At 35.4% G+C, this 22,425-nt stretch overlaps 1 protein-coding gene across 2 annotated transcripts; it reads right to left on the bottom strand.

Annotated features, from left to right (window-relative positions):
* Nucleotides 1–12,305: 12,305 nt before the first annotated feature.
* Nucleotides 12,306–20,645, bottom strand: LOC129240382 (cuticle protein 19). Of its 2 annotated transcripts, none has more exons than XM_054876149.1 (5): nt 20,490–20,645; nt 20,199–20,412; nt 19,287–19,383; nt 18,965–19,171; nt 12,306–13,022 (listed from the first exon to the last, which is right to left on the bottom strand). In XM_054876149.1, exons 2-5 carry the CDS (start codon nt 20,286–20,288, stop codon nt 12,835–12,837), a joined length of 582 nt encoding a protein of 193 aa, XP_054732124.1. In that variant the 5' UTR covers nt 20,289–20,412; nt 20,490–20,645; the 3' UTR covers nt 12,306–12,834. The 2 variants fall into 2 exon arrangements, with proteins under 2 accessions (XP_054732124.1, XP_054732123.1); XM_054876148.1 differs by having other exon boundaries at nt 20,199–20,386; nt 20,490–20,644.
* Between the last annotated feature and the right edge of the window lie 1,780 nt (nt 20,646–22,425).

Genomic DNA, 22,425 nt, shown 5'->3' with positions numbered 1-22,425 from the left:
AATTTTCGACCACTTTTTGCAGCAATTGGGGCCGTATGTCAGCAATAACGCGCCGAATATTCTCTTCTCGTCTCGAGGTTATCTGCGTAGACAAGCGACTTCACATAGCCCCACAAGAAATAGTCCAGCGGTGTTATATCGCACGATCTTGGAGGCCACGCCACAGGTCCACGGCGCGAGATAATGCGCTCACCAAAAGTTTCCTTCAATAAATCGATTGTTGCGTTGGCTGTATGGCATGTAGCGCCGTCTTGTTGGAACCAAAGGTCGTCCACATCAACATCGTCCAATTCAGGCACGAAAAAGTCATTAATCATGGCTCTATAGCGCTCTCCATTGGCTGTAACATTATGGCCGGCTTCATTTTTAAAGAAATATGGACCAATGATTCCCTCTGCCCATAGAGTACACCAAACAGTGACTTTTTGAGAATGTAACGGCGTCTTAGCAATGGCTTGTGGATTATGTTCACTCCAAATGCGACAATTTTGCTTATTGACATACCCATTCAACCAAAAGTGAGCTTCATCGCTGAACAAAATTTTCTTGTGATGTGTCGCGCGAACCGAACCATTATTTTCGTAATAAATTTGCACGATTTGCAAACGTTGTTCAGGTGTAAGTCTATTCATTATGAAATGGCAAACTAAACTGAGCATAAATCAAGTGACAGCTGTCAAAAAGACCATCTACGAAAAAAGTAGTGCCAACTTGAAAACCTAACCTCTAAAAAAAACACCCTTTATCTACTTATAAATTTTAGGGAAACCGAATAACAGATATTTATTCTAGAAAATTAGGCCTAGGAATGAATGCGTTAGAAGATATTCGAATCTAATTCACCAGTGATGTTTTTGTTTCCTTCATTGTGGATATCAAATAGCACTGGGGGCTCAAAAAATCTTTCTGGAATGTGTTGTGATTATTAAATTACAAAATTACGCTAAAAATCTTCCTTTAAAAAAGAAATACAATTTTTCCAAAAGTCTCATAATGCTCGTTTCAGATAATGAAACTGTCATTTTTAAAAAATTCGTTTTTCTTTTATTTTGGTATTATTAGGACTGTTTCATATCTGTCATGAAAAAGCTTCACATAAAAATCAACTGCCGTTCGGAGGTGGCATAAAACGAGAATGTTATCTAATTTTGAAACAACATCAAAGCGCGTACTACAAATGGGATCAGAAGTTCGGCCAAGTTAGGATATTGGTGCTAATTATACGAGATGTGGAAATTAGGTTTCGGAAATTTCCTTTACTTCCAGTCTAAGTTTGGTTTGTGAGTGTTTTCCCAAAGTAACTTCGTGTCGGTTATTCGCCTGAGCTAAGTCCTGGATATTTGAGTGTGAATATGTTCTGCCATATGACAGTTTCTGCACAGTTTTACGTTAGCGTCCTTTAGTGGCTGCCATTCTATAGCCCCGAAGAAGTCGCTCCTGAGATTATCAATTTTGTAATTGTAAAACAAATCCAAATTTTTATTCTCTTTAGAAGTGTCTGGTAGTACTGATATTAGTTTATATCCGTTAAAATAAATTGATACTCATCATTTGCAAAAGTTTCTCACTTCATAACTACATATATCATAAATTTATTGAATATTTTATGACTTACTATTTCATTCTTTAATACATTCAAATATTCAATTTTTCATTACATTCATTTTCTGAGCCTCTTTTTGCCTGCCCCGCTCAGTTTTTTGGGTTGTTCGGCTGTATCTGTGCCGATAGTGTGCTGCTTAGGTGTTTCAGCTGTTGAGGTCACACCTACGCTGTTTGCCTGGGTCATTTCTGCCTCTGAGGCCCCGCCTTTGAGGCGTTGATTGATGAGCCTTTGGCTCGCTCAATGGGAGGGCTGTTCCTCCTTTCTTGATTGAGCTACTGGGTCCTTTGATGGTGAGCTATTATGGCTGCTCTCGCCATTTTTGTTTTTTTTTTATTTGTTTTAATTGTGTCCACTTTGGTCCCACGTGTAAACGGGAAAGGTTGGTTCGCTGCGCCAGTGTCCCGGTAGCGCAGTTAGGCTTTTATTAAAATGGAGCCTTTCCTGGGCGCTCCAAGTTCGCATATTAGCGACTAGATACCCCCTAGTCACTCATCCATCGGCATATGCAGTTCTACCTTGGAATGCGGATTTGTGTAGAGTTTACTCTATCTAGATTTTAGTCACCTCTTACGACAGTCATACCTTACCTCGGGTAAATTCTAACCCCTGACCCGCTGGGGCTATCTACAAATAAAAAATAGGAATTCTTCTAATTTTAAGCTTTTAACTAAGATGTTGAGTGATATTGTTAATTTCCGGAGTAAATTCACTTGCTAGTATACCCCAAACTTTGGATTTAAGTCTAAGACTAGGCCACCAATTCAAAAATTCAATATATTTTGGAGCCAAGCCCGAATTTTCTTTCCTTGATCCTGCGTATTGTTTATAAATGAGCCTTCAGCGGTGCCAAGGGAACTCTTCAAATAGCGTTATTTCAAAAACTGCGAGGGTCACCATTGAATTTAGAAGACCCCAATAAGTAATATCAATTATCAAAACTTTTGCCCAAAAAAAAACAGTTGAAAATACGACCGTTATACGAGTGTTATCGAATATATTTTTTCTTTCCGGTTAGTAACCCTCCTGTGGAAAGAGGTTTTTTGTTAATGAATACCCATTTTGGTAAACGACGACGAATCGAATTCCTACTAATTTTGGTGAACAAGTCGTTTGCTGCCGATCATCGCCGGTAAATTTTGCTATTCAGCCGCCGACGAACCGTAAAAACGATTTGTCGGCGGACACTAAAAATTATGTGCAGACTACAATTTTTATTGAAACTAAATTATGATTTTTGTGTTATTCATTATTTGCTTAATTCCCGTAAATCATTGATTTAATTTAATTAATTTTTTTACGTAGTTTTGTCATAGCAAACCTTCGAGTGTATTTCTGCCATGAAAAAGCTCCTGCCATGAAAAGGCTCCTCGCTGCATTTACTCGGAGGGCGCAATGTCGATACGTACAATTTATTCCTCTAGGTATAGTATGACGAATGGAAAAATGGTTTTGATCAAATAGTAGACTATTTGTCTTTGTATAACGAGCTCTAGTCCTATGTAAAAACTAGACCATGTGGGGGACAGAATTATTTATTTAAACGTTTTATTGATATATAGAATAAAACAAATACATAAATATAATCAAACATTACATAGTCCTGCGAGGGTGAGTTTTTAGAATGGCTGTACTTGTTTCTTGTAGTTTTTTATGCGCTGAAAACGAATCTGACCTTCAAAATGCTCCATCACGTCAGGATTTTTGGTAAATGAAGCCTAAAAGGTCAAAAAATGGCCATTTTAGCCATTTTTGATAATTTTTTTTGGGATAGAACATTTTTTTTTCAATTTTCGACGAAAAGGTCGCATAGTATAACTCTTTAGCTTTAAAACCCATTTCTTAAAATTATTGTACGATTTTTTAAAAAAAAATTATGACATTTTGAAATTAACAGTTTCAGTTACGTATACGTTGGGTATAACGTCTATTGGCGTAACTGAAACTGTTAATTTCAAAATGTCATAACTTTTTTTTGAAAAATCGTACAATAATTTAAAAAAATGGGTTTTAAAGCTAAAGAATTGTACTATGCGACCTTTTTCTCGAAAATTGAAAAAAAAAATTTCTATCCCAAAAAAAATTATCAAAAATGGCTAAAATGGCCATTTTTTGACCTTTTAGGCTTCATTTACCAAAAATCCTGACGTGATGGAGCATTTTGAAGGTCAGATTCGTTTTCAGCGCATAAAAAACTACAAGAAACAAGTACAGCCATTCTAGAAACTGAAAAAAGTTAAATTTCGCAGGCCTGTGTTATTATTTGTAAAGCTAACTACGTTATGAAGAAATTAATTACTCGGACATAAGTTAACTATGCCGCCTTTATAAATAAGCAAATTTATATCTAGTCTGTAAGACTTTTAAATCATAGACTCAATAAAACCAATACAAATCAAAGTATGTCAAAGGAGTTATGGATATCTTACGCCCGTTTACAAACCTCAGTTTGCTCATAATTTTTATCAAAAATATATTTTTCACAACACGCCCTTAGAAAATGCGCGCGAAAAATTGATAAGTCCCGTATTGCGCAAAACTAATTAATAAAAGTAGGTATGGGGAAAAAATTGTTGCAATTATGTTCATTTTAATCAAATGCCCTCATGCCACTACAATGCATTTCACAAAAAAAATGGCAAAGAATTAATTTAAGTAGTACACACATACATATGTGCATATGATACTTATAAATAATACGTAAATTCAAAGAACGATTGGTGCGTATATTTATATAGCACTTTGTGGATCATCAACCCATTAATTGAAACGATATTTTGTTTAACAAATAATACCAGCATTTAGTCGAGCTCGCTGGATCCCAAAGTTTAAATAGGCATTGCAAGAAGATGTACAGACGTAACTGTTTTCGGCTGTACCAAAAATTATATGTTTCTATTGAAAATAATCTCATTGTTACTAAGACCTAAAGTCGATATACCAAGTGCGAACAATCTCTATTACAGCTGCCATGCCGCTAAAGTGCCTATTAGAACCAGCTAGTAATATTCAAGTATCTTTGAAAATATGGATACAGTCCACTTATCTTTTCCTAGGGATCATCAGCTAACATAAATTATATGAAAAGCAAGCAAAAAGCAAGTGGCCGCCGTAGCCGAATGGGTTGGTGCGTGGCTACCACTCGGAAATCACACAGAGAGCGTCGGTTCGAATCTCGGTGAAACACTAAAATTAGGAAAAACATTTTTCTAATAGCGCTCGCCCCTCGGCAGGCAATGGGAAATCCTCCGAGTGCATTTCTTCCATGAAAAAGTTCCTCATAAAAATATCTGCCCCTCGGAGTCGGCTTGAAACTGTAGGTCCCTCCATTTGTGGAACAACATCAAGACACACGCCACAAATAGGAGGAGGAGCTCGGCTAAACACCCAAAAATGGGTGTACGCGCCAATTATATATACATACATATATATATATAAGCAAAAACATCAGTAATCCTTCCCTTTAAAAATTCAAATGTTACAATGATAAGATCAACGGATTTGATCAGCGTTGGTGAATTAATATTTCGCCTGATCCTCGCTTTACGCAATTAACCGCGATCAAAAAATTTTCGCGTACAAGAGAAATAATTTTCATGCGAATTGCACTTGCGGTCTAATTTCTAAATAAATTCCGCATTAAAAGAACCATTTCTACAGACTCCTTAGTATTCAATACAAATTCTCAATGATTTTTTAAGCACTCAAGTTTGGTATAAATAATGAACCCGATAAAATAAAAGCACACAAGTAAAAATTTGAAAACTAGGCGCTGCTACGCTCAAATACATCGCAGAATAATAAAGGTGAAAATATAAGGCAGCTTTCTCCGTTTATTTTCTCACATTGGGATGGCTTATATTTTGCTGTTGTCTTTATTCGTTGGAAGTTTAATGTGTTGCTTTTTTGTAGGCATATGTGTAGATATGTACATATATTTAAGCGACAATTTTGTTCTTATTTTCGCCATATTTTGTTTGGCGTATGCCGATGATATTGACATCATCGGCCTTGACAACCGCGCTATTAGTTCTGCCTTTACCAAACTGGATAAAGAGGCAAAGTGAATGGGTCTGGCGGTAAACGAGGACAAAACGAAGTACCTCCTGTCATCAAACAAACAGTCGTTGCATTTGCGTAACGGCACTCACGTCACTGTAGACAGTTATAATTTCGAGGTTGTAAAAGACTTCCTTAACACCGATAACAATCAATGGAAATCCAACGTAGAATCTCTATTGCCAACAAGTGCTACTTTGGACTAAGTAGGCAATTGAGTAGTAAAGTCCTCTCTCGACGAACAAAACTGACACTCTAACCCATCCTAACGTATTGCATAGAAGCGTAGACGATGACAACATCCGATGAGGCGACACTTGGGGTGTTTGAGAGAAAGATTCTGCGCAAGATTTTTGGACCTTTGCACGTGGACCGATATATTTTATGCTTGCTGTTAGATGTCTTTACTTAGAGTAAGACAGATTTTAGTAAGCCATTACAAATACTCGTATAATATAATAATATGTTATGTGTAAAATATATGTAAGTATGTATGCAAGTATTCGAATTACTTCATTTAATAGGACTAATTATTTTTCTTATTCCCAAAGGTAATTTTTAATCAAATATTTCTTGCAAACAAAATTCAAGTAATTGCCTCTTTGATAGTCGGAACGGGTAACATAGTGTCGAATATTTCACCACAAAGTAGTGTCAAATATTTCACCAATACAATTCCATTATGGCTGAAATAGTCGTAAAAATACTTTTTATTTTGTATTAATTGTTTTTTTTTTGTAATTTTTCGAACATTTATGATGCGGTTTTACGTTTGCGTCCTTTCTTAGGGGAGAAAAAATGTTGGCGTGTCCAAAAAAAAAAATGATTGTTATAAAAAAGTGGATTATTATCACTTCGCAAAACCGTCTGAAAAAAAACACCAACGTGCCTGAAAGTTTTTCTTTTAATCGATCAAAAACCGAGATATGATAATCACATAAAGGCCAAGAATGTCGGACGATCTGAACTTTCCCATGTTTAATATTTCACTTCATAATCAGCTTCTTCGGTTGGATTTTCATAAAATTGTTTACAGTCTCCAACGTGACAACTCTGTGCTGAATTATCGGAAACCATAATTTTTAAGCAATCGTTATATGGTAAGATAATTGAGTTTGTAGTTGGCGTTAAGGAAGGCTGCTTGAGGGAAAACAATATCATTTCATTGTACAAATGAACGTTTTCCTTTACTGAATGTGCGTGCCCCATCACAATGTTTTGGACGCAATCGAGCAAAAGTTAAAAAACCTATTTTGTAACGTGAGTGCTCCGTTGTAATATGTTCGTAAATTCGTGGAAGGTTTTGTAAAATTTCACAATTTAGACAAAAACATATCTTCTTTGCTGAGCAAAATATAATTATTATTCAATTAATATTCATAAAAAATTATCCCCATGCTTTTTATTTCTCCAGACAAACTATTTCTATTCATCTCGAGATTCCTTGTTTTGCCTTTTTTACAAGTGCTCGTGAACAGCCAAAGGTTTTTGCAACCTTCCTTTCGCTCCATGGCCCAGATATGAGTAAAAGGATTTCATTTTTTAATTCATTGCTAAATTTATTTTCTAACTTTTTAGTAATTTTAAGAAAATGATAAGATGGTCACTTTCTGGTATAGATATACATATTTTCGTGAGATATATCGCAGCAGTTTTCTGACTTATGCCCACCAACCAAATCTTATAAAATTGCATGACTTTCATAGAATTACCACCGGACCAACCCTTTTGAAACCATTTTACGACGTCTATCGCTTTTTGACATAGGCTTGGTAAAATCGACGCATTCCGGTCTTTTTGAAACTTAAAGAATTCAAACAAACAAATAACATTGCATTTACTGTTGCAGCATAAGAGCTAAAAAATGTATGGGTCATTAAATTTTTGTAGCTCGTAAACGCGTTTCTGTCCCGAAATGACCGTCGGAGCGTTAAAAGCCCACAAATAAAGGAACAAACATAAGTGAAAAAATTTTTTTGGAATTTATTTTTTCTGAAATCAATTACTGCGTCTATTTTAAGTGACGCAGGAAATCCCATACATCCATTCTCTCAGGTGTAAAATGGCTGGAAATAAGAAGCCCATTAAAACATGTTTATCACAATCTAATCAAAGCAACACGAAATATAGTAAGTCATTACAAATCAAGCAAATACTCCAAATGCTACAACCTCTTAGTGAACCTTCTCAACTAAATAAACATAAATTTAGAGGAAGTTCTGCCTTGCAGTGCTCTTTGCGGAACAAGCCTAAATGTAGGCAAAATTGTTTTGATAAAAGCTTGCTGTTTAAGCTCAGCTAAGCCCAAACACGAACCGAGCTCAGTAAGGAAGCCAGTGTTGCATAGGAATACGACAAGTTAATGCCACTGTAGCTCACTTGTGTACTCTACTAAACATAAACCTGCATACGTATTTATCACTTATGCTGAAAACAGTGCACAAACACTCATCCCGTAAGAACAACTGCGTTCTTTTAATTACATATTTACACAATACATCGGTTCGTGTGTGTATGTGTTTGGTTGTATCTACACAATGTTGCCATTGATATTTTTGCTTTCACACTTTTTCACACATCCGCGTTATCAGTTACAATTTTTCATTGTTTAATAAACCAAAGCCAAAAACCAAAAATGCAAATAGTTCATTTATCTATAATTAACATTATTTAACAGTGTTTTTAAGTTAATTTTAATAAACATTATAATTTTTATTTTGTAATATAAATGCTACATGGATTAAGAAGTGGAGAGTAAAGCTAAATAAAAGCAAGTACGCGTAGTGTTTTCCCTAAAAAAATATAATTACATACAAGTCAATCTTCATCGATGCGTCGATAATCCCATACGTCAACGAGACCAAATATCTGGCCATAACACTTCATACCAAACAGCGCTGAAAAGCGTATGTAAAGAAAAAACAAGAAGAGCAATATTACCTCATTGCTAGGAGCTCAAACTTACCAATCTGAAACGAATTAATTATTTTCAAACAGAGACTAAGACCGGTTTGGACTTACGATAATCAATTTTGCGGATGCGCTAGCCAAAAGTATATTATCTCTATACGACGTCTGCAAAACAAAATCCTGTGAAGCATAGTAATCGCGCCATACTACTGAAGGATGATCAATTTAGAGGTATCGGATTTTTGTCCACATATTGTCCACAACTGCGCCATAAATACCAATTTTGATTGACTTGCTGGGGGACTTCGGTCGGTATCTCATGAATAAAATTAGTAATGTTGGCTTCGAATGCCTAAATCGAAGCTGGTTTGTCCACAAAACATTTAGACTTTACATACCACCACAAATAAAAGTCCAAAGGTTTTATATCACACGATCTTGGTAGCCAATCCACAGATCCGAGTAGAGAGATAAATTACTCACTGAAACGACGACGCAGTAAACCCATTGTTTCACGAGCTTTATGGCAAGCAGCGCCGTCTTGTTATGCATTTAGTTTGACAGTAGTCACGCGTGATCTGTCGAAAAAAACCCTATAGGAAAAAGTATTTCCAATCTGATTACCCTGCATCGTGATCTTGGCATACCCACTGTGATTGAGTAACACTGAGAGTAACGATTAACAAACAAGCCAACTTACTTCGGCTGAATTGTTTTCAAAGGTTTTTAAAACGCACAACGGTAGCATACTTTATGGAGAACAATTAGCGATTATATATTATATATTAAAACAAGTTAAATTTTCAAATGAAAATTGCTTATTAGTATTCTTTTATATATACTAGGTGCAATTGTACAACGCTTCTAAAAAATGTTTAAGAATCGTTAAAAAAAACTAAGTAAAAAAAAATACTTTTTTTTATATAATACAGGGCCCGCCATCTATCGTTACTGATTTGAACTAGGTATTATTTGAAGAATGGTAACACTTAGCTGTCATCTGATTTGACAGAAAATTAGTTTTATTCTTCCGCTGAACGAAAATGGTTGTGTATACGCTCAAAGAACGCTGGGAAATATTGCGTTTTCGCTCCGCTTCATGGGCTTGGGATCCACTTGAAGAAGATGAAGACTTTTACCGAAAAATCATCTTTTCGGATGAAGCTCTTTCCATCTCGTCGGGTATGTTAACAAGCAAAATTGCCGCATTTGGGGCTCAGAAAACCCGCACGCACTCGAAGAAAAGCCGACGCATTCACAACGAGTCACTGTTTGGTCGAGAGGCATCATTGGTCCATTTTTCTTCGAAAATGAGCGAATAGTGGCCGTAAATGTCAATGGAGAGCGTTACCGCGCCATGTTGAACGAATTTTTGTTCCGAGAAATTGAAGAGGAGGATATTGGTGGCATTTGGTTCCAACAAGATGGCGCTATTTGCAACACATCGAATGCTACGATCAATCTTTTGCGCACTGTCTTCGAAGATCGCATTATCAGCCGAAATTCTGATATCGTTTGGCCGCCTCGGAGCTGCGATTTGACGCCGTTGGATTATTATCTTTGGGGTGCCGTCAAAGACCAGTGTTATGCCAACAAACCAGCAACAATTGATGCACTGAAGACCAACATACGCGATGTCATAGCTGAAATACAGCCGCATACAATCGAAAATGTGTTGAAAAATTGAACCGATCGTATGGGTTGGTGCATGGCTAGCCGAAGCAGCCATATGAATGAAGTTGTGTTCCATCATTAACCGGAAGGATTGTACTTCAAAATAAAAAAAAACAGTTTGGAAAAATATTGAGTAGTTTTTTTTATAGCATTTTTAATTCCGTAAAGTTATATGGCGGATCCTTTATATATAAAATATAGTATAAAATATATAAAAATAATAAAATACATATATAAAATATTGTTCATTCTATAAAAGGGACAAAAATAATCCAAATTTGAAAATGTGTGCAAGATTTATAAAAATTCCATAAATGTTCATAAAAATTGTAAACCTTTTACTCAAAGTTTTTAAAAATATTCTGGGTATGAAGTTTTTTAGCTCATTAAATTTTTATATAAGTATAACAAAGTGTAAATTTTAAGTGGCAATTTTTTTTCGCTCAGGTATTCCTCCATATAACGAATGCGCGACATTTGTAAATCTTAAAAGTTGATGGAGCTACCAGAATGGGTAAGACTGGGAACTATATATCCTGTATTTTAAAGATTTTATAATTGTGATAAATACAATTGGTATGATACCACTGAAAAAAAAACATATTTTGTAAAAGAGAAAAAATGTAGTACTGATCTGAATATATTTGTGTATTTACTTAGAAAGTTCAAATGATTTGCATGGCAGAAATACACTCACAGGTTTCCCATTACCTACCGAGCGGCGACCGCTATTAGAAAATGACTTTTTCTCCATTTTGATGTCTAACGGAGATTCGAACCTACGTCTTCCGAATCGTAGTTACGTGCCAACCCATTCGGCTCCGGTGGCCGCAGGACATCCCAAATTAGGTATACGAAAGGATATCGGAAAATGAAAATGATGACCATGGATTAGTATAACGACGTTTGAGTTCCATAATGGCAGTAGTATGATGTGCCGCACTGACTATGATTTCGTTAAAGCACATGCAAAATAAATTGAAAGAATGCAAGAAAATTGCGAAACTTTTAAGGGTATAAAGAATAAGGGTACAAAAAGTAACGCCATTCTGCGGATTTACGCTCGCCACCGATTGATAATGTAAGCCGATAGAAATCGAAATGATGGAATCTCTTTTTAGGTTTAAGCAGAATTTTAATAGATTTTTTTGTCGTAAATGGTATTGCCTATTGATAGTAAAAGGGAATGGATCTTCATAGAGCATTTTGTCCATGTGTTTATACACAGTTGCGACATGACCAGATTTTTTGAAAAAACAGGCTACTATTTGCTTTGAGGTGCTACTTCCGCGAATAACTTTGGAACATCCATACTGCCGATTGCTGTTTTGTTTCCAATTCATCTGCACAGATTCAAGTTTTGTCACCTGTTGCCATCTCTCAGACGTACTTTGAACCACAGCGGCTGAATTTCTTCAACATTTCTTTACACTTATCGATACGAGTCCTTTTTAGGGCAATTGCCAAATTATATACAATGAGAACAAATATTTTTGACAACCATGCATATTGAATATATGCTGATCTCACTAATCCCAAAGATGTCTCTAAATCGCGATGTGTCACATGACGATCTTGCGTTATCAATTAACGTACAGCATCGATAGTTTCTGGCGCAACAACCGTTTTTCGACGGGCTTCGCGCAATTCATACTTGAAAGTCGTTGTACCAACGTTTCACATCGACTAGGTGTGCAGCACCAAAAGTCGAAGTAAGTTGGTCAATGCACTCCTACCTCGATATTCCAGGTCAAAAATCATAATAAATCATTGCACGAAAGCTTTTACGAGTTAATTACATCCTTAGGGCGGGATGAATTCTTCAACTCACTGAAAAAAGAACAAATAAAGCGCGTAAGTGTAAACTTTATATGTAAGTTTATGTTAAAAATTACCAAATTTTCAATAAAATATCGAATTACACGTAGTGTTGCAAAGGCGCAAACTATAAAAGGCAACCCTCGTATTTTTTGTGTCATAAATATAAAAGTGTGTAAAATTCGAAAAAAGAAACTTACTCGTACTTTAAGTATTTTGTAGAAAAAATGAAATGCAATAATTAATTTTTGAGTATTTGTTTTATTGTTGCGTTACAAAATATTTTTCTTTTGTTACAAATAAAAAAATTACAAAAATGCTATATGGTAAATCATCTTCTTCGCTTACATACATACGTTCATATAAATAGTTTTGTTACAAGAATGGTGGAGAGTACACTTCTGACAGAATACGAATGCATTGTTAATGAACTTGTAACTCAGTAGATATTTAAACCGGTATATATCATAAGTACCTACAAACGTTCAATGTTTATGGAAACTTAAAGCTTGCACACAATTCATGTCGGACAACAACCAATAAAAAAAACAATATAAACTTATAAACTAATTTGATGGACAGTAGCAGCTGTAGGTTAGTTAAAAAATATTGAAAGCATTGGCGAGTAAGTTCGAGGCAGGCAGTTTGAAAGATAGAGGTGGCATGAATGTCAATGATGGCTTGTGTAAATTTTACGCCGTGATCCCTTTAATGATATTGTGGAGAGTTGTACTCTGCTCTATAATGCTGCGTGCGCGCATTTGGCGTGTTCAATAGTGGCCACCGTAATGACCTCCATGGTGTCCCCCGTAGTGCCCTTCGTAGTGGCCATTGTAACCGGCGCCACCACCATAGTGACCGCTGTACTGAGGTACATACTCGTATTGAGCACCATGACCATAATCGTCATAATCGTAGTGAATGGGAGCGATGGGTGCTGGGGCGTATGGTTTAGGAGCTGAAAATAAAATAATCGAAAATAATAAGTAATTCAATCGTATGTAGCCATAAAAACAAATCCATGAATGGGACGAGTTTACTTAAAGGAATAATTAAATATATAAATAATTTACGAATACCTGTTCACCTTTATCAGGGTGTCTTTAATGTGTACATACATACATATGTACGTACATATATCAGTACGTAATATAACGTATGCTAAATGAGGAGCAACGAATATTTGCAGATATGCTCCACTTTTTTCAGTTGAGCTACACTTAATTTGGCTATTATTAGTTGCAATTTATGAGCCAATGTTTTCTGTGTAATGGCAGTTTTTGTTGTCGTAAATGTATATTACTTTACAAATTTATTATGGCCTCTTTGTCAATTGCTTTACAAAAACAACAATGACGTGTTCGCTTAAATCAAAGCAATGTCGGTTATAAAAACCATAAATTCAAAGCGGAAAGACGAATGCCGAAGTTTGAATTAAAATAAAGTTTTCGTGTGCGGTGAGTTGTAGTGTGGTTGCAGAAAATTTATTGGTTAGTTTGCTTTATTGTGGTTGCTGTGCGTTTACGAAGAATGAGACAAGCGCCAGATGCTGATTTTTTTTTATTAAATGATGGCTACTTACAGGTCTTCTATCAATCAAATTATGATGACTTTAATAAACTGTTAATTGGAAACTTTGATTTAAACTTTTTATCTTTATTTATTAATACTTAAGCGCAAACTTAACAGGAGTGATGTAAAAATTTAGATCAACTTCGAAATTTAAAATTTATGTCATTGCTGTGACTAACTAAATTTGCCTGACACATATTTACAAAGCAGTGAAAGAGACCAGAAGGTAAAAAAAACCATTTGAATTATATGCCTGCTCATGTTGCGTACCAGCTTACATACATACGAGTATACTCGTATACACCAAATTAAAATTCTCATAGAAATCCGGGTGCAAAACCATAAAATGGACACAAAATTTCATTGCATACGGGGGAGTAAGTTTCAGATGTTGTAAAATGTAGTAGCAAATCAAAACAATGCTATGATGCGATGTTGAGCAAAAGTTACTCAGCGCCAGCTGTATGAACAATCCCAACTACAACAACAATGAAAATATGCCCTCATTTCGAATATAGTCGTACACCTGCTGCAATGGAAAGCACTCATGTGTGTGGCTGCTAAGCAACTTGAGATGAAATATGGAACACTATACTCCCATTTATTAATCTGGAATTTCATGACAGACATCGTGGACGTTACAATTGATTTATTTTGTGAATGAATGTAAAAATGTGTTTCAGTTTCCTTTGCTGTAGTGAAGTGCTACTGTCGTTGCATTATTGTGTGGCGTTTCCAAATTTAATATTTGCAGATGTGAAGTAATGTTTTATTGTGATGTAATAGTAGTGGTATGGTAATATTATGGAGAGTGTGTGGTAAATATGCAGTCAAATGACGTTTGGTAGTATTATTTTACTAGTAGCCTAATTTTACTTGCAGAAAATTCGATTGTAGAAAATGTCGATAAAACCATGGAAATCGTGAAGCCGGACCAACAAGTCATCATTTCACTTATGTTGCCCGGGAACTAAAAATTCACCACAAAACCATTTTGCATAATTTCATTAAGCTATTTAGTTTCAGAAGCTCGATATATGGATGCTCCACGAATTGACGCCTGCGACTCTTTGCTGAAATGAAGTGGATGGTAACTGGCAATGAATAATGGGTCGCATACGAATACAGTAACCGAAAAAGTTCGTAGTCAAATCGCGCTAAGGTGGCCCAGCCGATCGCCAAACCTGGATTAATAAAGGTTTTGCTGATTGTCTGAAGGGATTGGAAGGAAATCATACATTATCAGTGAGCCAAACACTCAATTCGGAACTCTACACCTAACAAGATTGAAGCAGGGCATCCCAAAGTTGGTGAGTATATATTAATTTCCATTCACAAGTGAAGTAAGAACGAACGCAATTTTTAATCAAACGTGTATGTAATTTGCGCCGCATTGAGTATGAAGCTGATAATTGAAGAAAATGTTGCTTTATGACTTAGCATATTTGTTTTACATACATGCGTTTACAGCAAAATATGGAATTGCTGAGTATAATATAGTATAGAGCTAAAGCATATGGCACAGCATAGGACAGCATAGCATATAAAAATATAGCATAGTATGATATTTTTTTTTTGTTTTGGAGCTACCAAAAGGCATACCTTTGCTTAGTGTTTGACCGAGTTCCTCCTCTGATTTGTCGCGTGCGTCTTAATGTTTTCCAACAAATGGAGATACCTACAGTTTTATGCCGCCTCTGAACACCAAATGATTTTTTATGAGGAGCTTTTTCAAGGTAGATATACGCTATTAGAAAACACATTTTCTAGTATTTGGTATTTCATGCCCGTGGTTTCGAATCAGGTAGTCATTCACTAACCCATTCGGCCATGGTGGCACTGATATAGTGTATATAAATAGTATACATATGTAATGTATATTTATAGGTATGTTGACCTGAAACCTGGTTTTTTCGTATGCTTCTATTTAATATATGTTGCAATATGGGAGAAAACATGTAACAACTATGCCAAGAAAACAAAAAAATTGAATGAAGTTTGCTCGCTGTTCGTATGAACAACGCGTATGAATATCACTGTACTGAACCATTATGCAAATCTTCAAGTCAGGGAATAATTGTGCCATACGCCTCTTGTCGTTCTGCCACATGGTTTATGGGTTGTGTGAAAAGCTTTTGTGTACATTAAAAAAAATTGCATTTGTGTTTTAAAGGTTCACATCATATGTTGCAGCTAACATTTTTTGGCCCCATAATCATGCTGTTTATTGCATAGTTCATGCGAATTGCTAGTTGTTTTTAATTATATATATTTTTTTACCCTTATGCTAATATGGGAAATGAAAACCGGCAGTCGATGAAAACAAAAAGATTAAGATGTAAAATGGGTGAGCAGCACATAAGTGTGCCCAGCAGCTCAGCATTTGTCAGAATGGTGGGTAAATGCCTCGCAAACTTTTTGCTAAATTTATGCTATGATGAATGAAGTACTTTACAAAGTGTCAGAACAACCATGAAACTGCACTAACATTCAATATATTTACATATAAATATTTGGTTTTTTTTGTGAATTTATTTGTATGGTAAATTTAACAATTTATTTATCTGAAGAATTTTTAAAGCCTCGGAGATGCTTACGGAGTTAGTTTTTGGGACAGTAAATCCTCGTCTTACCTAATACAAATTAAATTTGCACAAAAATTTTATGTGAACAATATTTCAAAAAGTCAGAATGGAAAACGAGTAAGTTAGCGTTTTCAAAATTGAATGGATTTATTAATTATTACTTTTATATCATATTAATAAGCAGTAACCCAAAATTTAGATAGACTTATCACTGAAAATTGGCAACAAAAATGTTAAAAATATTTTTTTTTTTTCAGGTATACCTAAATGTTTACCAACCGGAGTTTAATTTTGAAGCCAGTTTGGACAAAATTCAGAAAATTTGTAAACAAGTAGTGAGAGATTTAAATGCCATATAGACTTTCTGAAAAACCTATCCTTCAGAACAATTTTAGAAAGTCGTATTTAATTGCTGTTTTAAATAGCGAATAAACTGATTTTTAGCTATTGATGGGAAGAGTGCCGCACAACTGCGCGGCGAGTGATTTGTAGAAAGAAGACTTTTGTGTGGAAGAAAACGCTCAACATCATAAGCAAATAAGAAGTTGTCTAACATCAACGCATTTTACGAGCGACTTAAAAGTTGAAGTTTATCTAAAAATTTGATTTGAAAAATTGAATGAGCCGTAAAACTGCTTACGGTTCTGATTAAAATGTTAAAAAATATTTGTTGTCAATTTCTTAAAATTTGTAAATTTTTTGTGCGAAATTTGGAACTTGGATTTATACGATTTTTGTTACATAATGAACTAGAACAATAAAAAGTTTGCAAAAATAATGTATTATGAAAAATATTTCGAATATTGTAAAAAGATAAAGTGACTTAATTATGTGAGTCAAGTGTATTTGTATGTATGTTGCGCAATAAATTGATAATTATTTACCTGTGGCAAAATATATTGCCTACGACCTAACTCACACGACTATCTAACTTGAATGTTTGTGAAATATGGTAGGTATCGTTAAGAGTTCAGTTCAAGTTACACAGTAGTAGTTCCAAGTTGTAGTAAAGTTTTGACTGAATTCACCATTTCAGAGTTATAAATATATAGCAAGTTGAGTTATGCTGTAAAAGCAACTGATTTATCTATTTACATTTATAAAAGCAGCAGACACTGTAAGCAGTATTTTTAAATATGTTTTTACTATTTGAATGCTCACATAGAGCCCATATTTTGGTATCTTTGGCTAAATATTGCCAAGGAACCACTCTGCCCTTTTTCAAATGTTCAAAAACTATGCCAATATAAAAGTATCTATCTGCCGTAACTGGAAGTTAGCAATTCAAATTCAGTATTGAACTGAAGAAAACTTCCTTTTTTGTAATTTCTATGGGCGAAAATAAAAAATTGCACCTGCTTGCACCTTGGTACTGCACCTTAACCGGCTAATTTTTTGCCAGATATGAATGCATATGCGGAAGATTTTTTTGAACTGCTGCGGTGGAAATTATAAGAATTTTTTATATTTTTGCCATATACACTTACACATCCGGTGTGCGTTTTTTTGTAATTACTTATTCAATTGCAATGAGAATATTGAGTCATAAGAATTAAAAAGCGGCGATAATTAATTAAAATATAGAAATACTCGTACATACATACATTTGTAGACATGCCCGTGCCTATTTATGCAAATAGAATGGATCAGTACGTTTAAAAAGTGGTGTAATGCGCAACATTGAAAATAATCTAGTTTAAATCTTTTTACATTCCCACTGACTGGCTGACTAATTATTATAATTGCATCTTTATTCTATGCAATCAAGAGAATGTCTTATAGGAAAATGTGTGAGCAATACAAATATCTGTCTACATATAAGGGGTCTAAGGTGTTATACAACTACTTCGATACATATATACACACATACATACACTTAAACTTTATACTGTACAATGTACGCTTGAACATGTAGTATATATGTATATGTATGTATGTATGTATGTAAGTATGTATTTTTAATGGTATGCATATGAATATTACTTGAATTATTTTCAGTAGGTGTTTCAGTGCATTTGTACTCATCCTAGATTAGCAATAGTAATTATCATGCGCATCGCAATCATCACTATAGTCTGCTTCAACATCGTCTGGGCGAAATTTGAGCACCTGATTATTGTTGATGTGGGCGTGGCGGCGTAACAACTTCACCATGCGATATGTGTCAATGCCTGTGCATGGAAAATGATCAGAGTGATGATGTTGTTGTTATTACGTTACGTTGTTGTCATTGTTATTGTGATGTAAGATTGGGTTGTTACTTGCAAGACGCTACAATTTTAGTAGTAAGTATGAGATGTTTTTTTTAGAAGAAAGGAAAAGGAAAACACAAATGTATTGTTTTTAAATTCGATAACTCGAAATTCGAAAAGGGGGCCTGTTGGAGGGATAAGCGGCTAACGATGTAATGCTAAAGGGAATGTACCTATAGAAGATACCTACGAATTGTGCTGCAAATAGGGCGGGTATTAAATTCGCGATGTCAGTGGCCAAAAAGAGCAATGAAGCGAATTGGCAGGTGAAGTAAATGAATTGAGTTCTGTTATCTACTTATAGAGGAATTGTGTGCAGAGGCTCAGAAAAATGGAAATCGAAAATGACAAGTGTCACATGGTTCAAATTAGACTATTTGCTGTATGATATTATTATTATTATTTTAGATATATTAATAACATAAACTTGTGACTTCTAAATACTACTTTTCCATCAGGATTTTAATATTCCACAATATATTTTCACTTACCGTACGGCGCTGGTGCAGCTACCACAACAGGTGCAGGCGCTACATGTTTCACCACAGGAGCTGGCTCATAATGTGGTGCGGGAACTAACGCTTGGGCATGCACTGTGGGCCCAGATTTTGTTACGACGGCATTGAAACCGTTTATGGGATCGGCAGTGTAGTCTACAGTACGAATAGAGCCATCTGGTTCGACAAGCGAATATTGGCCTACATAATATGTATAATAAAAATTCATTTCATTTGTATGGGAAGAAGTGAATTGTTGAATAGTGCGTAAGAAAAGTTATGCAAAGAAAATTTTTTTTATTGCGATAATTCATACCTTTGACAACATCTCCATCACGCGTTTCATGTTGTGACTTCACATCGCCTGTTGTGTGATCGGCTACACCATAATTGAAAGCGTACTTGGGATGATTCTGCAATGAGGAAGGATATTTTGTTTTTTAACTTTACAATTTTTTGTTTAGTTTTACAATTTCGTATTTTGCAGTAGTGAGCAATATTTACAATATTTTTCTTTATTGTGATAATTGCAGAAAAAAACATAATCAACTAGGAGGTTCAAGGTTTATGAACTTTGCGAAATAGTTGCGTGGCAAAATTAAGTAGACTTTGAGCTGCGATATAAACACAAATAAAGTGCGCTTTAGTGTTGCGTTTCAGCTAGCTATTCAAATGCAACAATTTTGAACAGTGCTCCCTTTCGCTCAGGGAGGAAAACGTGCTTGTAAATCACTAACTGAATAAGCTTATGTTAAAAATATTCGCTCTGCGCACGTAGCGTAGAAATTTTAGGTCCGTTCATCCATTCTTATTGCACAAGCTCGTCACAAGCCTGCCTGAATGCAACTGTATGCGCTACACTGTTGTCATTGTTCCCAAGTATTTTTAAGGATACACTAAGTAAATTTTGTTTCTCAATAGAAAAACATATTGAATTCAATTTCCAATTTTTAGTTGCTGTCTCGCTTGGACGATTTTGCGCTGAATTTTTCAACAAATATTTTTACAATCCAAAGTGTCTCGCAACTATTTTAAAGAAATTTAAGTTTGAAGTAGAGTAAAGGCAGTTATGAATGCTAAACGATCCGTCTGCAGCTGATTATTGGTTTTCTTGGTTTAATTTAATTTAAATAGTCCTTCCACACGCTTCATACACTGCGTATACGCAACCCTTTATATAATTTACGCGCACTTGTATGTGCTGTATGCTTGTATGCAACACACTCACATAATAATCCACAGCATATCCTGGTCGCGCCAACACCGCGCTCGCACACAGAGCAATCGTAAGAGCAAATATACACTTCAGGCTTGCCATTTTGAATTTATTTCGTTATTTTTGCAAAAACGCAGAGTTCCACCAAATTCACAATTTTATATTGCAAGGAGTAGCCTTTAGGGGTTTCTTTATAACTTCTAAAAATAAGAGGTTTGAAAATAAACTTGAAAATTATTTGTTATGCATTCACATAGTAAATATTTATTTATTAAATTATTGTATTTTTGAAATAATTCGCACTTTTAGTATTTCGACGGCACCACTGATTTGCACACTGCTGAGTTGCCCGGAATACTGTGCCAATTCTGAGATCAAGTTTCCATTAAATACACAAAACAAACGCACGCTGACGAAGAAAATGCGCCATCCCACAGCAGTCAGCCGTGAGCTAACCGCCACAAATTGGCTGCACAGCAGCGCAGACGCCGAAGTGTTGGGCGAAGGCCCAGATAGTTGTTATTGTTCACTTTTGTGCTGCTCACGGCAATACTCTTGGATGGCGTTGGCTTGAGTTTTTGCTTAGGGGCAGCTTACGCGTGCGTTCTATTGTTCGCTGTGCCGGTATTGCCGCTGGTTCAGCTACCGCCGCCAAGCATCTGATTAGCTGGCCATTTGTCAATTACTCAAGCGTGATCGCACGCTCTCAGTTGAAGTGATTCTCCAGGGATTCATTAATATTTCTCTCCTCGGTGGTGTGGTGAATTGTAATTTGAGTTATCACAGCGTTGCGGCCAGATTGTTTTTCTTGCTGCTTCTGCGTTTGTTTCTTTTGTGCTTCTGACATTGTTGTTGTGACAACATTTATTGCGATATGCGTACGAAATGAAGTAAGGGAGGCGGCGGACATATGAGTCCGGCAAGATGTTAGTATTGCCACATTACTTATGAGTACGGTGATATTTCATCGCTGCTACAATTTTGCTGCCACCGTTTCGCTGATAGCGCAACGCCGATCCATATGGAACCGTTGTAATGGCTTAATTTGAATGACAACATCGTCGGGGTCATGTTATTCATATTCTTTATCTAAAATAGATGTTATTAATTTTTATTCCACAAGTGTTTGATACATTTTTTTGGTATTAGAATAGGGGCTATAATTTAATGGTCTGTTATTGTTTTTATTATATAGTCCAGCCAACCAATTTAATTACACGTAATGGAAAATTTGTGAATGTATAACATTATGCCGAAGAACGGATTGTGGATATTAAAGAGTTACTTAGTGCCCGAAAATGTGACCCATATGGCCCATACAGACACCGTGTTTGCTGAATTTTAGCTATTCCGTAATTTAAATTTTTAACGTCCGTCGTAGCCAAACGGGTTGGTGTCTGACTATCATACGGTATTGGGCGAGAAAGAAAATGTTTTTTTTATAATAGAGGTGACCCCTCGGCTGGCAATGGGAGGCCCCCGAATACATTTTTGCCGTGAATAAACTCTACTTAAAAAGTTCGGAGGTGGCATAAAACTGACAAGGCACGCACCACAAACAAAAGGAAGAGCTCGGCCAAACATCCATATATACTTGTAAAGTAATAGAATTTAACAGTTCCCAATAAAAACAATTTATTAATTATAAATCTATTTTATTGTAGGGATATTACTTTGAATAAGGCAAGAGAAATTTGGAAGATTAAATTCGCTTCATAATTTTCCATTTTATATTAATAATAACAAACTCAAGGATTACCTATTTCCTGACCAATGGAGAATAGGCCTACAATTTGTATGAAGTACGGATTCTTTTTGTTTTTTCGCTACAGAAAAAATTCACTAGCTGAAAAAAAGTTGTTGGTGAACCAACTATTTTATTCTTATACTTATCAAAGGAGCATCTTAACTATTACCAACCGTATGCAAACTTCTGCCCCTGTATCTTTTGAAGATTCGGGTTTGGATTTTGGAACTCAAAAATTTAGGCCTCTTCACTAATAACAGGCAACATTTAAGAAATACGAATATATCTTTTCACTCATAACGAATATCCACTTTCATTAAAACGATAGCTCACTTTTAGAGATTAGATAGAAATGTGAGATTATATCTCATAAAAAATTTAGTTTGGTGGAAATTTCAGTTGGATATCTTTAGAGAAAAAGCGAGTGAAACAACTTCTGCTCGGATTTGTGAATGACGCGTTTTCAAAGCACCAATGCCCAGTCATATTAAT

This window comes from Anastrepha obliqua, chromosome 3, assembly GCF_027943255.1.
Source record: "Anastrepha obliqua isolate idAnaObli1 chromosome 3, idAnaObli1_1.0, whole genome shotgun sequence".
Lineage (NCBI taxonomy): Eukaryota > Metazoa > Arthropoda > Insecta > Diptera > Tephritidae > Anastrepha > Anastrepha obliqua.
Note: the sequence above shows the minus strand (reverse complement) of the source record. Positions and strands in the feature narration are given on the sequence as shown.